Source organism: Mus musculus, chromosome 9, assembly GCF_000001635.26.
Source record: "Mus musculus strain C57BL/6J chromosome 9, GRCm38.p6 C57BL/6J".
Lineage (NCBI taxonomy): Eukaryota > Metazoa > Chordata > Mammalia > Rodentia > Muridae > Mus > Mus musculus.
In genome coordinates, this window is record NC_000075.6 from 96,994,421 (window position 1) to 97,012,190 (window position 17,770).

The 17,770-nt window shown below is 47.2% G+C and overlaps 1 protein-coding gene across 1 annotated transcript in view; it reads right to left on the reverse strand.

Moving 5' to 3' along the window:
* The window catches only part of Spsb4 (splA/ryanodine receptor domain and SOCS box containing 4), a 74,874-nt gene that overhangs the window by 50,939 nt on the left and 6,165 nt on the right, over window positions 1-17,770 (reverse strand). The window contains exon 2 of the mRNA NM_145134.3: window positions 1,155-2,001. Coding sequence (NP_660116.1) covers window positions 1,155-1,848 — 694 coding nt within the window. The 5' untranslated portion in view covers window positions 1,849-2,001. The remainder of the gene's footprint in view (window positions 1-1,154; window positions 2,002-17,770) is intronic.

Below are 17,770 nucleotides of genomic sequence, written 5' to 3' on the forward strand. Positions count from 1 at the left end.
GGGCTCACCTTGGCTTAGGTTTAGAGAAGGGAGAGAAGGGATATTGTCCCCATGACAAGGAATGTAAAATTAGCAGCAGAAGTGGGAAGCGGGTGGTCACATGATATCTACAATCAGAAAGCAGAGAAATAGCTGACCTGAAGTGAAGCCAGGCTATCAAAACTCAGGATCCAGCCAGCCAGTGAATCCACTTCCCTCTCCAAGGCCCCGCTTCCTAAAGATTCTGTAACTTCCCATAACCACCATCAACTATGGACCACGTGTTCAAACATATGAGCCTGTGGAGGACATTTCCTGTGCAAACCCCAATAGCTGGAATGTGCGAGCGAGCAAACAGGACATAGGGTTGGGATTCAAGTTCAGCCATGGGGCCATGCGTGCCTTTCCTGGAGGCTACCGGGCCTCCTCTGGCAACCGTTTGTTACTGTGACTTTTAAATTGCCTCAGAGCTTATGCATTTTGAATAAAGAAGGACTTCATTGTTGCTGAGGAAACCCAACAGCCCACTGAGGAGTTTGACTTAACCACACAGTCTTTAGCAACTGCTGGGACAGTTCACACAATCTAGATTTCTGGTTTCCTGGGGGTGGGGGTGGGGCGGCAAAATCCCATAGCCAGGGCTTCATTTTCCCGCGGTTCCAGTCAGCTAGAGGTAAGAAGTGGTTTACCTCCTTTGACAGCTTCCGGAAGGAGCTGGAATTTGGGTGTTCAGACCTGCATGCAGTAGGTGGCAATAAATGACAACTGCTAATACTACATCTTTTTTGATAGCTGGTCTCCCACCTAGGGTCTGGGCAAGGGGGACACTCTCTAGCTGTGACCAGGTTGGGTCGGTTCATAAATCACTTCAGCACTCAGAGCCGTTATCAAAGTGCCCTTACTGTTCTAAGCACACATATTATCCTACATGACCCCCCTAAGTGCCCTGAGTTAGGTTATGACCATCATGCCACTTGTAGATATGATAACTGAGGCACAGTCCCCAAACGTCAAACCTTCAAAGAAGTCAGAATTCAAAACCACGCCCTGACCCCTGCTGCAAACTTTAGGATTCCCCAACTGTTACTTGTTTTACTTGCTCCGCTCCCCCTCTCCCCAGCTCTCCCCGGGCAGGACGTCTTGGCACCCCTGGCCACCTAGACTAGGACACTTACGGTCAAGGCCGTTGATGTAGCGCATGGTGACTTCGCAGTGACCCCACACAGCACTCACCACCGGGTATAGTTTCTTGCCCTTGAGGCCACGGAAGGCCACGCCCAGGTACTGGCCATCCACGATGAAGCTGAGCGTGCCCTCGTCCATGTCCAGTACGACCAATAAGGAATCTGGCAGAGCAAAGGCTTCATCTGGCCCCAGGAAGGCTGGGTATGCCACCCCAGGCCGGTTCTTGCCGTCGTGGTAGAGGCGGCTGCGACCCAGGTCCCAGCCCCACGACTCGGAGTCACTGCCCACCAGTGCGGTGTAACCCACAGAGTGCAAAGGGGCTCGGGCCGTGGCCACGCCCACCACAGCGTGGGTGCCCCGCTGCCTAGCGGGCCAATGGATCTGCCATGCGTGCAGACCCCGGGCATGGCCCACCTTGCCACGGATGCCATCTGTGCTCTGGGCTACTGGGTGCCGGTGGAAGGTGAGGCGGTCGTCATCCTTGACAAAGACATTGAGGGAGCGGTCCTCGGGGTTCCACGCGTGTCTCAGCTGTACTGCCAACCCTGCCGCAGGCATGTCCAGCAGCTGGTCTAGACGTGCCGGTCGCCCAGGTTCTAAGCCGCGGAGCTCCCGCTTAGCTGGCCGAAGCGCTGGCTCTCGCACCTCCACAGACTTGAGGCTCCCAGAGAGCTTCTGACCCATGGTTCACTATGGGGAAGGGACCACTGCTGGCCACTGCTACCTCGCAGATGCCTCCAATCCTGGTATCCAAGGATGGACCCTGAGGCTGGGAACCAGGCTTCTTGATGGATGACCTCCACAGCCTCTGCTGGGCTGTGGCAGGGACCCAAGCTCCTAGAAGGAAGCAAAGGGCATGGGTTATGATACTACTCATCCCTTCATTTATGCCCAGGCCTTGGTAGGGCCCTTTTGCAAGTATAATAATTAATGTGCATAATAATTAACGATACTCTGGATCTCACAGTTTCCAAGTATATGAGATATGGCAGACACTGTCTTCAATGATTAAGGTTTCCCTGTTCATCTACATCTTACGGAGGCCAGTGATTAGCTAGTCTTACAGGTAATAAGTGATGAGCTACAGTCAAACCAAGGTCCTCTGCTCTCAGTCTGTTCTTGGCACCAGAGCAACCACTGGAAATCACTGTTCCAAAGGAACTGACCCCCAAGCAATGGCAGGGCTAAGGCATGATGCCATACAATTTAGGGTGTGGCTCATGGGTTTGGAGCTCCAGTTGTCTTGAACTTAAAAAAAAAAAAAAAGTCTTAAAATGTAACCAGGCTTGGGAAACAAGACATAGAGCAAGTATTTAGCAGGGTCACCCAGGGACAAAGATGCCAGCATCCTTTCATCCTTTCCCATGTTGCTGCCACAGGAAAATGAATGGCAGAGAAAGAGGGAACAAGAATGGGCCATTCCAAACTGTGAAGCCAGACAGCACTGTTCCAAACCCCTCATTACTTTAAACCTCGCTTGGACTCCACTTTCCTCCTCTGTAAGATGGGATAAAACAGCTCCCTCCAGGTGGTATGAGAATCTGAAAGAGGGTATGATTAAAACTCAGATCTAGGACGCTGGAGACAGGCATCCTCTTGCCTTTGTTCTCTGGACATCCCACAGGGAATTATTTCCCTTGGTTACATCAGTGTTTCCCCTAAGTATAAAAACATCATTTATAACATTTATTCCAGTGGGCATCCCTTAATGCACGATGGCAGTTTCCCAGGAGGTTGAGGAAGGCTACCGGAAGGTCAGGCAGACTCCAGGGAGCTTAGGGTGCTCAGATGGCCCTCAGTATGGGGAGAAAGAAAGGTTGGGGTTTGCCTCGACTCCCACTGCTTGGCAGAGAACAAGCATGAGCCTTCTTCCTCCCAAGTGTGTGCCTTCCTCCTCCCTAGTCTGAGAGTAGCTCAGCTCCGAACAACTTCCCCAAGACAACTGTCATGCTCTGTCCTGCCAATCCATAACTTCCTGTTGGTGATGGCTAATCTTATCAACTTAAGAAGCACCTATGAGACCAATACGACTTACCTCTAGGTATATCTGCCAGGACAGATAGGGAGAAAGCTCCCTACTGTAGTGTAATGGTTTGTATATGCTCGGCTCAGGGAGTGGCACTTTTAGAAAGTGTGGCCCTGTTGGAGTAGGTTTGTCACTGTGGGCTTGGGCTTTAAGATCCTCATCTTAGCTGCCTGGAAGCCAGTATTCTGCCAGCAGCCTTCGGATGAAGATATAGCACTCTCAGCTCCTCCTGCACCATGACTGCCTGGATGCTGCCATGTTCCCGCCTTGATGATAATGGACTGAACCTCTGAACCTGTAAGTCAGCCCCAATTAAATGTCCTTATAAGAGTTGATGGTCACTGTGTCTGTTCACAGCAGTAAAACCCTAACTAAGATATGTAGGCATGTTATATTCCCCCAGACCTTCCTGGCCACCATCACCAAGATGTGAGCTGCCATGCTAGGTCATGCTCTCTTAGACATGATGATCAGAAATCTCTGCAAGGAAAATAAATCTTTTTCTTCAGGTCATTTTGCCAGGCATTTTGTCACAGCACAAAAGGCACAAACACAGCAACTGATACTGGGATGCAGCTTGTGCCGTGACTCTACCTGAGCACACGGTACAGAAGCCCGTGGCACTGGTTTGTAGGAAGAACTCAGAAAGGCTTGGAGAAGCCAGCTAGAGAAATTCTAGAATGCTGTAAGCACAGCTTAATGGGTGATTCTGAGGAGACCATAGGAGACTAGGACACTCATAGGAAGGCCACCGAACAGTCCAGGCAGAAGCAATGTCTCATGGGAACTCAACCAAGGTCATTTGTGTTCATCTCTGGAAAAGAAGCTGTACACATTTTTTGTCCATGTCCTGAGACTTCACAGAGACTGAATTTAAAGCTGAAGAAAGAATTAATGTGAGGGAGGGCTTCTCAGGGCAGCCCAGTGTTGAGGCTGCAGCTTAGATCTTTCAGCCATATTTACAGTGAGTTCTGGGGGCAAAATACACAATGGGGTGATTCAAACACTTCTAGTTTGTCCAAAAAAGAAACTTCCAGAGGCCACCTCCTGTAGCCAGGCAGGACTCCTCAGTGGAAGGATAAGGATATTAACCAACCTACAAAACTTTTGACCGAAAATTTGTGCTAAAAGAAATGCAGTGACAAAGATGGAGCAGAGACTGAAGAAATGGCCAACCAATGACCAGCCCATCCCATGGGCAAGCACCAATCCCTGACACTGTTAATGATGCTCTGTTAATACTTACAGACAGAAGCCTAGCATAACTGCTCTCTGAGAGGCTCTGTCCAGCAGCTGACTGAAACAGATGTAGATACTTACAGCCAAACATTGGATGGAATTGGGGGACCCTTATGGAAGAGTTGGGGAGAAAGATTGAGGGCCCTGAGGGGGCTAGAACCCCACAGGAAGACCAACAGTGTCAACTAACCTGGACCCCTGGGAGCTCCCAGAGACTGAGCCACCAACCAAAGGGCAAACATGGGTTGAACCAAGACCCCCAGCACATAAGTAACAGAGGATTGCCTTGCCTTGCCTTGCCTCAGTAGTAGAGACCTAATGTGTCAGGGTTGGAGGACACCTAGGGGCACCAATCTCTCAAAGTCCAAGGGGAGGGAGCATGGGGGAGGGACTCTGTGGGGGAACCATGAGGGTGGGCAACTTTTGAGATGTAAATTATATATATATTAATTAAAAAAAGAAGCTTCTATAGTTAATACTGATTGTCAACTTGGCAAGATCTAGAATTGCCTAGGAGACCAACCTCTGTTTATGCTGGAGGGGGCAGTTTCTGGGCTGGCCTGGGGTAGTAAGACTCACTCTAGAATGTGGTCAGCCATGAGCTGGGGTCCTGCACTGTCTACAAAGGCGAAGGTGAGCTGGGGCGGTACTCACCCCTCACTCACTCATCTCTCACCCCTCACTCATCTCTCACCTCTCACTCATCTCTCACCCCTCACTCACTCATCTCTCACCCCTCACTCATCTCTCACCCCTCACTCACTCATCTCTCACCCCTCACTCATCTCTCACCCCTCACTCACTCATCTCTCACCCCTCACTCATCTCTCACCCCTCACTCACTCATCTCTCACCCCTCACTCATCTCTCACCTCTCACTCATCTCTCACCCCTCACTCACTCATCTCTCACCCCTCACTCATCTCTCACCTCTCACTCATCTCTCACCCCTCACTCATCTCTCACCCCTCACTCATCTCTCTCTCACCTTGGCCACCCTGCCCCACAGTCCTGCCTTGGGCTGTCTCCGAAGAGATGAGCAGGATGTAGCTAAAGCAAAGCCTCACCTTCCTTAGGTTGCTTTTGTCAGGGTTGCCACAGCAACAAGAAAAGTAACAAATACAACACCATGGAAGGATGGCCTCCAAAGAGACTAGAGCAATGTTTCTCAACCTTCCTGACACTGAGACCTTTCATACAGTTCCTTATATTGTGGTGATGCCCAATCATAAAATTATTCTCATTGCTACTTTATAGCTATAATTTTGCTACTATTATGAATCATAGTGCAAATATCTGATATGCAGGATATCAGAGACTCAACCTCTGTGAAAAGGTCATTCGACCACCACAGGGGTCGCAACCCACAAGGTGAGAGCCACTGGATTAGAGCCATCGTAGAAGGACATCAGCAGAACGGGAGAGATGTCTCAAAAGCATTTTGGGAACTGGCTCAAGAGTGTGGAGGTTTTCACTTATTTGAAAGACCGTCCTAAGAGGATAACTCCAGGATACCCTTGCCTGCATCAGGTACCTAGGAAATATTCCCTGCTTTCAACCATCAAGGCACTCAGAGACCATTTCATCCATGGTCCAAGATGCTCTAGCTGTTGCTTAAGGAGGTAGCAAATACTAGCATTATGCTGGTTTTACTGGCATGCAGAATGCAAGAACTATTGGACCGTGGAGGCTTAAACCTAGATTACAAAGGAAGGCCTAGGTGGCTAGACAGCCTGGACAGATGTGGTTTCCCTGCAGGCAAGGGATTCCTAGAAGCCAAGGGACTCTTGGACCGTGGAGGCTTAAACCTAGATTACAAAGGAAGGCCTAGGTGGCTAGACAGCCTGGACAGATGTGGTTTCCCTGCAGGCAAGGGATTCCTAGGAGAAGCCAAGGGACTCCTCCCATTGGGTGATGCATGAAACTGTGAAGGTGAAATCAAAGATGGCGGGAAGGTAGGATGTCTGCTGAAGAAGACAGGAGTGTGAGCACAAACAGGCATCCCAGAGGTGAGGTGATCTGCAAACAACAAGGTCATAAGGGCTGTTCAGAGCTGACACCTTGTGCCCTGTGTTTTCCCCTAAGAGGTTCCAGTCTTCATTTGGTTCAGTTTTTTCTACCCCCCCCCCCCCGCCATCTGTTGAAGTGGGGGATGTTTAGTCTGTGTTGTCTTATCTTCGAGGCATGTGACTTGTTTTTGATTTTGCCGAGGCTCATGGCTGAATGTGGGAATGGAGGTTCAGAGGATAATTTGGATTTGAATGGTTCTGCCGCTGTTGAGACTTTGGGGATACACAAGATGGACTGAACACATTTTAAGACATTATAAGAAAGAACTGAGCCTTTTGGGCACCAGAGATGAAATGTAGCTTGCCCTATTAATTGATATGAGGTGAACTTTTGATAATTTCTTTTTCAGGTCTGTGTGTAGGTAAGTAAGCCAGAGGTCAACCCTGACTATGTTCCTCAGATGCTGTCTGTCTGATTTGTTTGTTTGTTTGTTTGTTTGTTTGTTTGTTTTTTGTTAAGGGTCTCTCACTGACCTGGAACGCACTGATCAGGCTAACCCAGCTGATCAGCAAACCCCAGGCATCCATCTTCTGTTCTCACTTCCCCAGGGCAAACCACCGTGCCTGGCTTTTCCACATACCTTCAGGGAATCAAACTCAGGCCCAGCAAACACGTTGCCACCTGAACCATCTCCCCAGCCCCATGATAATCTTGAGCGTCAACCTAATTGGACTCAGAAATGCCCCGGAGGATGGTCAGGTGCACATCCGGTGCTACCGTGGGCGTTCCCATGGTGCCTCTGGCCTCCGGAGATGAGATCCGATCTCTGGCACTTCTCTGCCACAATGAACTGAAACTCTGGGACTGTGAGCCAAAACAAACCCTTCTCTCTTAGGTTGTTTTCTCAGGTGTTTTATCAGACAGGAAAGTCTGACAATGCACCACCCTGACAGTAGCACACCCCAACCAAAGTCCAGAAGGCAAGGAAGGACCCCCGCTGCCGCGCAGCGTGGATACATTCTTTTGTGCCCTCCGGTCTTCAGCTCTGGTTCTCCGCTTTCTATAGTCAAGACTCTGCTTCAGCCGGAAAGTTCTGGGTGATGTTTGATCTGAGAGAATATTAGATCACAAAAACCCCCACACTAGACAGCTTAAAAGGTGGCAGAATAAAAGTTACTTCGAGTTCTTATTTGAAAATCACCCAAAATCAAGGAGAAAAAGAACTAGAAATGCGAACGCCCTCTTCAGCAAAACTGGACACATTTGTAACCCAAACCACAGCTTACAAGGGAAATCTGCCAAACACAGCCTGAGGCAGCCCAGAGCAGCAAAGATCAAAGCCAGTCCAAAAACACCTCGAGAAGGCACCTAGCAGGTCAGGGCTTGGGGAAAGCCTGCAGAGCGGGCCAGCAGCTGGGATTCTTGAAGGAAGAATCCAACGGTCTAATCAACAGCACTGGGCAGACGATATGCAGTCTGGTGTCTGCCTTTGGCTTCTCAGGGAATGGGAAAGCAGGGCAACAGGAAAGCAAAACTAGCCTTCTTCACAGTCAGCAGTGTCCAGGAGGCCAGGAAGGAGGAGGGCATGGAGCAGAGAGAGAGACAGAGACAGAGACAGAGAGAGACAGAGAGAGAGAGACAAAGAGAGAGAGAGACAAAGAGAGAGAGAGACAAAGAGAGAGAGAGAAACAGAGACAGAGAGACAGAGACAGAGAGAGAGAGACAGAGAGAGAGACAGAGACAGAGAGACAGAGAGACAAAGAGACAGAGACAAACTACAGCTACAGTTTCTGTTGACTGAAAAGAAGCGACTGCTAAAAGAAATTACTGCCCGAGTCCCAGAACCTCGTTTCTTGTGAGCCACAGAGCAATCCTGTGCCCCTTGTGTAATTTCCAGCACTCCTTGCACATACTGTCTGCAAAATCCTGATCCAAGGCTGCGTACTGTGATCCGCAAGGAGCCATTCCTAGGTCTAGATAAGGAGCTGCCAGCCCGGGTGGCTCAGGTAGTCAGGTGCTTTGCGCCAAGTCTGCAGACCTGAGTTTGAGCTCAGGACGCAGGAGATGGAAGGAGGGAACCAATTTCCAAGTTGTTCTCTGACCTACACACACACACACACACACACACACACACACACACCACAGCATACTCACACCCCTCCCCCCACCCCACAAACACAAAATAAGTAAATGTCATTTAAAAATTTTAAGATGCTATCAGAGAGACAAAGGAGGTAAAAAAGAGAGAGAGAGAAAAAAAAGGTAAATCAAGAAAAGCTGCCATTTAAAACAGCTGCTATAAAGCAGCTAGAACCCGTGATGGAATCGGTAAACAATCTTTGCAGTTACTCATTTTAGAAGGCAGACAGTCTAAACAAAAGATTAAATTCATTCTACATAGTTATTCTAAAGATAACTTCCACAACCAACAATAAAATACAAACCTTCTAAACTGTCAGAAGGAAGGCAGCCCAAAGTAAAACAGACCCCGTCCCTGAGGGCTTTGTTTTAAGAAGCAAGAAGACATCAAGACCTAAGACCGGATAGTAAAACCAAGACCAAAGTAGTAGCCATAACAATGTGCTTGCTCATAAGCAAAGACTGAAAAAAAAAAAAAAAAAAAAAAACGAGGAACAAGTCAAAAATCCCCAACCACATACAACACATGAGAACCATACCATAGCAAAATGAGCCAGAGCTGGGAACAATGAGGGACAGACACACAGCCAAAGCCGTGTGTAAATTCACACCTAACAACCTTAGCATGAGAAGAGTAAAGTGGAGTTCAAGGCAGAAGTCTTACATGAAGTAAAGGAGTCTACTTTGCTGTAATAAAAAACACGATCCACAGCTGAAGATCAAACGCATCAGATGGAGCCCATAATTGAGAGCGGAAAAAACTTGGGGGTGGGGTGGGGGGGGGCTGCAGGACAGGTGACTGTGATTCTCAGCCTCCAGCTCACAAGGGATCAGCTGACCAAGTAGAACACAGCCAATGAAAAGACACAGCGTACATAATTAAGATGCCAGATCTAACCGATGTGTGCACTGGGGTCTGTGCCGCAACGGTGAAAATGCTGTTGCTCTTCCTGGTCTTTTGGGAGCCACCAAGAACCTCTCCTGCATCCTAGGCTACAAATAAAGGCTCAGAGTGACCATAACACAGGATCTGGGAATGAGGAGGAGGGGCAAATCACTCAAACAGACATCACAACATCTGATCCCTGAGCAGTTTTTACATTTTCTCAGATTTTAAATGTTCGTAGGCAGAGATGCCTGCTATCTAGAAAGTAACAAAAGTCCATCTATTAAATCTGTGGGCTGCCGGGCGTGGTGGCGCACGCCTTTAATCCCAGCACTCGGGAGGCAGAGGCAGGCGGATTTCTGAGTTCCAGGCCAGCCTGGTCTACAGAGTGAGTTCCAGGACAGCCAGGGCTACACAGAGAAACCCTGTCTTTAAAAACCAAAAAAAAAAAAAAAAAAAAAAAAAAAAAAATCCGTGGGCTAAGAGGAAACCACAGGTAATATGCTCACACGGACAATGTTTTAAACATTTGCTGATTTATTCGGGGGTGAGGGGCATGCACCAAGGTGAGCGGGTAGAGATCAGAGGGCAACTTAGGGGGATCAATTCTCTCCTTCTACCACCGGCGGCCTGGGATTGAACTCAGGTCGTCAGGCATTGTGGCATGTACCTCTCCGTCCTGGGTGACCTATCTTACTAGACCCCCATACTGGTGACGTTCTTCAAATGAAAATACATAAACTAAGCATAATTAGGTAGAAAGCCAGCCTATATAAGAGAAAATCCAAGCCCTGGTTCTTTTTTGTGAAGAGGGTGACTAGCTGTCACGAAACTAAAAGTAAGCCAATAACACATATCACTAACACAACTTAATCAATCATACTATGCTTTCTAGTAGCTATAGCTACCTGCTATGCAAGCCTATCACCGTGGCCTCCTTCTTTCCCAGACACTGGAAGAAGCACACACTCTAATCGTAAGGATAACAGAGCAAATTCCAGTTGGGAGGTTGGGGGACCAGAAACACCCAGCCAGCACTCCTTCCAGATGTCAAGGTCACTAACAACAAGAAAAGGTCAAGAGACTGTGACAGTTCAAAGGAGCCCAAGGAGACATAAGGACCGAATAGAGCATGGGTTCCCTAGCCAAGATACTGGAACAAAAAAAGAACTGTAGGCAAAAACATTTGAACAATAATGTAGCAATATTGGATGGTTAATTTTACTAAATATGTAATATTAGTGTAAGAGGTAACTGTAGAGGAAGGGTATGTATGGGGGGGTCAATAAATGAGATCTCTCTCTATGTTGGTTTGGTCCTCTCCCCCACCCTCCCACTTTCTCTCTCTTTTCCTCCCATACTGGAGATTGAACCCAGGGCCTCATGGAGACGATGTAAGTGCTGAGTTTTTCTCTAAGTCTAAAAGTATTCAAAATGTAAAACTTGCAATTAAATCTTAAATCAGTTTCTCAGTTTGAGAAAATACCAAAAAGTGTATACTAACCAAATGTCACCGTGCACAGGTGGCGCACACCTTTAATCCCAGCACTTGGGAGGCAGAGGCAGGCGGATTTCTGAGTTTGAGGCCAGCCTGGTCTACAGAGTGAGTTCCAGGACATCCAGGGCTACACAGAGAAACCCTGTCTCGAAAAAACACCCCCAAAAAAAGAAAAAAAAAAGAATTCCTAATCTAAAAGATTTAGATGCATTTTTTTTGGTATTGTCTGTAAAATATTGAAATATAGTCTGCAAGATTTCTTTTTAAAACCTTCCCAGACCTTTATTCAGGTCCTTTTACCTAACACTAATTAACATCTTCATGTTTTACAAGGTATACTTTAGATGAATGTCTTCAATGACCAACTTTTAAAATGAAAAATAAAACATTAACCATTCAACCTAACTTTAAATTCAAGAAATAGAAGACATACTATAGAAAACAAGAACCAAAGGTGGGAAGCTGGGTGTGGTGGCGCACGCCTTAAATCCCAGCATTGAGAAGGCAGAGGCAGGTGAATCTCTGTGATCAAGGCCAGCCTGGCCTACACGAAGAGTTCCATGACAGCCAGGGCTATGTAGAGAGATCCATCTCAAGAAAGAAAGAGTTGGGGGGCGGGGGGGGGGGGGGGGAACCAGAACTGACAATGACAGCTAGGAATGGGGGTGAAGGTTTGTTGACTGAGAACTCAGTAGTCTGAGGTAACAGGATCAGAGATCTGAGGGAAGGCAGGGCTATATAGAGAGAGATCCTGTTTCAGTAAAAAAAAAAGGATGGGGCAGTTAACAAATTGGTCTTGCAAAAAACACTCACTCATGAAGAAGTTAGACATTGTTGTTTTAATATGGGGAAAATCAAAGTGATTTGAAACCCGAAGTAGGTTTTAGAGACCAAAGAGGACCAGTGAGAGGTGGGTAGAAAGAATGGGAGAGGGTAGGAGGGAGGGGACTAGGAGAAACATACAATGATACATATGTATGGAGATGTTTATGAAACATACTATTTTGAGTTCTAACCAAAAATAAATAAGCAAATAGAAAGAAATGCTCTCTGTGAAAGACAGTGTGAAGAAGAAACAACTTGTTTCTGCAGTGAAATGTATTTTCCTTCCTTCCTTCCTTCCTTCCTTCCTTCCTTCCTTCCTTCCTTCCTTCCTTCCTCTCTCTCTCTCTTCTTTCTTTCTTTCTTTCTTTCTTTCTTTCTTTCTTTCTTTCTTTCTTTCTTTCTTTCCTTCTTTTTGTCTTTCAGATTAGTAAAGATCCAAAGTCAAATGTTTTGTTTTTCAGGAGGTATAGAAAAGCTGCCAGTCTTGTACACCATGGAACTGAATGGAACTGAATGCATTCTGGTCAACTCAGTGGATGGTAAAGTAACTCCATCTTTCAAAATGACAAATGTACTTCATCTAGCAATTCCACTTTCCCCATTTATTTACCTGCATCCCCAGTTGTGCACAGCATTTTACATCCTGTGCACACTCAGCACTGTTTCGGTAGTAAAATATTGAGGAAAAGCAAATAGGAGACAGATTAAGATAACAATCAACTTACCTGCTGTGTCCTCCATGGTGTGTGTGTGTGTGTGTGTGTGTGTGTGTGTGTGTGTGTGTGAATGCTTGTTCCCCAGGTGATATCACTGTTTGGTAAGGCTGTGGAATCTTTAGGAGGAAGAATCCTTTGGAGGAAATGGGTCTGGGAGTAGGGGGCGGGGGTGGGGGGTGGGGGTGTTCTTGAAGTTTCACAGCCAGATCCACTTCCTATTCACTCTCCTTCCTGACTGCAGATGCAATGTGACCTGCTGGCTTCCTGTTCCTTCCACCATGCCATTTCCAGAGTGATGGACTGTATCCTTATTGAGTCTGAGCCAAAATGAACTCTTTCTCCCTTTAGTCACCACAGCAACAACAAAGAATAACTAATACAGAACGCTAGTAATGAAAAGTGAGGCCATCGATAAATCTGGCCATGTGGTCCTTAGGCTTTTGGAATTTTTCCAGAGGAGAAATGTGGAAGAGTTTGGAACAGTGTGTAGCAAGTATTTTGGCTCCTTAAAAAACCCAGTTATGTTATGCGAATATGTTTTTAATCCCAGGTGTGGGATGGGGGGCTGCTTCAGATTGTCCACGGAAGCTGAGTCTGATTGTCTTGTATTCTAGGAGGGGTGTGGTCTTCACCAGCTCCAGATAGTTTATGCTTGGAATTCCGGGAACTCCTGAGAGGGTATAAATGTGAGAACCCTGAGAGGGCCAGTGGCGGTGGCTGCTCTCCTGCTGCTGCCTTTGCGATTACTGGATTGTTGGATTGCTGGTTGGAGATACTCTGACAACAGGCAGATTGAATTTGCCCCAAGTAAACTGACTCCCCTAATGAGCAGTCTAAAAAGGTCTACAACCCTTTCCTTATACGCTTTCTTTTCTATCTAGTATTGGATGGGGGTGGGGTGGAGTATGGGTTGATGACAATAGAACCCAATAAAGCAGCCCAAATAGTATACCAACAACACTGGATTACAAAAAAACTAACAAAGAACTTAACTCTGGTGAGGGTCTGGAAGACCAGATCCTGAGAGAAATGCGGGTAGTGAAGGCCTCAGCTCACAAGGTTGCAGGGCAGAACCCTATAAGATCTGAGCTAGAGGCCGCATGTGTGCTACTCTAACAAACAATATGGTTTCACCCAGCCCCTGTCTTGAGAACTTGAGTGAGGCTAAATTGAAAAGTAACAAACTAATGTGTTTAACGGAGGAAATTTTGAGGGAAGGTAACTTCGGGGTGGTGGAACCATCACTACCAACCAGTCTTACCCAGGTCTACAGTGAAAATTAGCAACAATGGGGCAGAAGGATACTTTTTTAAATATGTAATTTGGCAAGAAAGCAAATGAGTGTGCTGGTTTGAATGAGAACAGCTTCCCTAGGCCCATTGGCATGCTTTGCCCCCAGTTGGTGGAACTGTTTAGGAAGGACTAGGAAGTGCTGCCTTGTAGAAGGAAGTGTGTCACTGGGGGAAGGCTTTGAGGTTTCAAAAGCCCATGCTATTCCTAGTCTCCTCCCACCTTCTGCTACTTATGGATGAGGTGTAAGCATTCATCTACTACTCCAGTGCCAAGACTGCCAGCCTGTTGCTATGTTCCCTGACATAATTAGCATGGACTCTAATCTGTAACCATAACCACCCCCTCCAAATTGAATACTTTCTCTTATAAGTGGCTTTGGTCATAGTGTTTGGTCACTGCAATAGAAAAGAAACTAAGACAGTGAGTAAGTTTAAAGTTGCAGATACAGAAGGAGAGTCTCTAATGGTTTTATGACTCCCCACCAGGGAGAAATCTCCTGCTCTATACTAGGACAATAGGACAGGTCCATACACCTCAACTTTAATTGAAAGGAGAGAACCTGAACCAAGAAAGCATTTAAAGTGATTCCCTGATCCAAAACAACTTCCTAGAAATTTCAGAACTAACAACAAAACATTACAGAGACCACTATCGCTGTGACTAATGTAAGCAGGCTATATCTCGAGTTGGAAGTATTATTTTGTTTATAAGGTACTAGTTTTATAGGCATTAAAAATGATAGAGGCTTCCTCCATGGTTCTAGAGAGCCACTGAAACCAGGCAATGCGTGGCAAGGTCAGAGTTCCCAGAGAAGCCACTGCTATGAGGCTTTGAAGGGAAAAGAGTTTATGCTGCAATGGAGAAACCAGGATGCTAGAGATGTCAAAAGTATGGGACATGTACTGAGGAAAACTATATGTATACAATAGATCTAGCCCAAGAGAGAGGCTATATGTCTTGAAGGTGGAAGTTCTGATGGGCTGGGCTACCTAAGCTCTTTGGAGCCCAGATGATTTCAACAAGAGTCCCAGGTGCTGGATATGGAGATCCAAGCTCTGATGTTTTCCTTGCTCTTCCCTTGATAATTCTCTCTGTTGTCTCTACTTCCTGCCTGAAAGTAACCGGCCCCTTTGCATTCCTACAGCCTACTCTTTCCCACTAGGACATGCTGTGTCCTCTTGAACTATAACTTCACATACACTCTTCCTCAAATTTCTTCTTGCCAAGTATTCTCTGTCAGAGCACTGAAAAAAAAAGTACCTAATATATATTTTACAGAATACTATGAGGAAGAAAATATACTGATATTGGAAGACTTTAGAGGCTGACAAAATCTAACAAACAAGGATCAGAGTGACCTGTGTGTTATGCTGTTATTATTGTGGAGGGAAGAGTTCAGGGAGGGAGGATGGGATAAAAGCTGGGCTTCCGAAGTAGCAAAAGTTGATGTCCTGGTACAGTTTTAGAAGACAACTTGGTTTTGTCCTCCTGCTCTTCCTATTGATTTTATCCAACCCCAGAGCCTCAACCATGTTGGAAAAGATGCACAGATTTTTGTGTGTGAAGCACAGCACCTGAACACAGGAAGCAATCGCTAAACCCAGCACGGGTCCAGGACTCACCTGTGAGTCTCTATAGACTGCCCAAGGGTGTAAACTGGGAGGCACCAGGCAGTGTGCAGCAGGGTCAGAGTTCCCACAATGAAGCCCTGAGAAGCCACTGAAAGAAGCCATGAAGGTAAAGACTATGAATGCAGAAAAAAAAAACAAAAAAAAAAAAAAACAAAAAAAACAGGATGTTAGAGATGCCAGTCAGCCTGGCAGCTTTCCCACAGGCACTGTGAGGCAGACCGCATGCTCCTTCATTCAAAGGACATAGCTTCAGAGACACAGCATAACGTGACCCAAAGTCACCTAACTAGTTAAACAGCAGACCTCGAGTAGCTGGGTGGGCAATCCTGGACTCTTACATCTTCCTCCATACCATTTAGCACAGGTCCCACCAGGGCACTGTCATCACTCTATGTGACTCCCCTCCCCCACACTACCTACTTGATCCATTTCCACAGCATGACAACTTTGCAGGTGCTGTGGTTTGGGGATTCCCTGGGGCAGCTCCTGACCAGCTCTTGACTGTCTCTCGCTGGGTCATCGTGGCAGTCTCCCACCGCGTCTTTATTCCTCTAAGGGGCAGGCAAGGCTCCTGAAGGGTGTTCAGGATGTTCAGCATATGACAAGATGGGCATATAAATAGACTGTCCTTTTGCTGTTCCCCAGTGCAGGGTCTGTATGTGTGTTAGTGCTGAGCCACTAAAGAAAACCAGCATCCGTACTACAGAACACAAGCCAGGGACCTACGTTGGTCTGCTGGGCCCTGGGTGAGGATTTAACTCCTGAGACTCAGCACTAAGGCGCTGTTGATTCCTTGCTTGCCTTTCCTGCCTTCACAATGGGTGGAGCAGTTATCAGTAACATCCCAATCAGGAATCCAGGGAACGACATCCGTGTGAGGTACGTGTGTCTTCTGTCCCTATGGTAGCATTCTGCTATGAAGTGAATATCTGTGCAAAATGCCCAGAGCTCACTGTGTGGAGGTGTTCAAAGGCAGGGTCCCTGGGTGGTGACTTCTTCCACCTCTTTCAGGAAACCTGCCCTGGTTCCCCTTTAGTCTCTAGAGACCTACTCCCAACTTCAGTACATCCCAGAGTAGTCAGGAGGGTCATCTTTCTAGACCTTGTCACCAGCTCTTTGCTGAGGCCACCTACCCAGAAACAACTTACACTTCTTTTGTGTTTGTTTGTTTGGTTTGGTTTTTTGTTTTTTGTTTTCCGAGACAGGGTTTTTCTGTATAGCCCTGGCTGTCCTGGAACTCACTTTGTAGACCAAGCTGGACTCGAACTCAGAAATCTGCCCCCCTCTGCCTCCTGAGTGCTGGGATTAAAGGCATGCGCCACCACACCCGGCAACTCTTACACTTCTGTGTCTCCCAGGAAATGCTTCCTGTCTTCAGGAAGGGCCACAGGGACTGCACACAAGGCAAGCACACAGGTAGGCCGTTGAAAGGAGGCACCCAGCTCAAGGAGGCTCTCTGCGGGCTCGTCCAGAGAACGGAGCAAGGAAAGAACCAGGACTTTTGTGAGGCAGGGAGGACACAGAGCCCTGCCCGTGTCATACTCTCTCAGCAGCTGGCCGTTAACTGTAACGTGCTGGTCTCTTCCACACAGACTGCTCTGCACCTCCTCCGCTTCATTTATTCATTCAACAAACACTTAGGAAATATCCAGTGTATGCCAATGCCAAGCAATACGTAGGCGAGAGCTAAGGACACAGCAATGACACTACCAGCCTTAGTCCCTACCTCCTTCCTCTAACTAGCCACATTTCTTCTCCGGTTTCTACTGCAGCATGTGGCACCCGGCCAGGCACACAAGGACGCACAATAGAATCTAACTTCCAGATGGGAATAAACCCAAGAAGCAGCAGTCACCCTGAAGCATGCCAAAGAGTTCCGAATCCACTCCCCAAACTGAACCGAGAATGTTTATGCCACGCTCTGGTGGCAACGCTTAATGACATTATCCTGCCGCATCTGCCTCATTCTGAGGCTCCAATCATGACCGAATAGGAAGACAGAAAACTCAAATTGTTGATGGCCTTCCCCGGGACACTCAGCAGGGCAAGGAGGCAGCACAAAGCAGCCTTGCCACAGTTTAAAAAGCCACAGGGTTTTCTTTGCACATTTGAACACACAGTCCACAGTCAAACGGTCTTAGAGGTCTGGCTGGCTCAACAGGGGAGGGGGTCTGTCTGCAAGGGGCCTGATGACTATAGGCATTTGGTGATGGCTGAGTGATGTCCCTTCCTTTCAGTGTGGCCTCAGGGTTTAGCCTTACTGGGGTCAGGGACCAGGGCAAGTTTCATACCTTTTTTAAACTCTCGGTAATGATGTCCCCCCTGAGGATCCACAGCTACAGG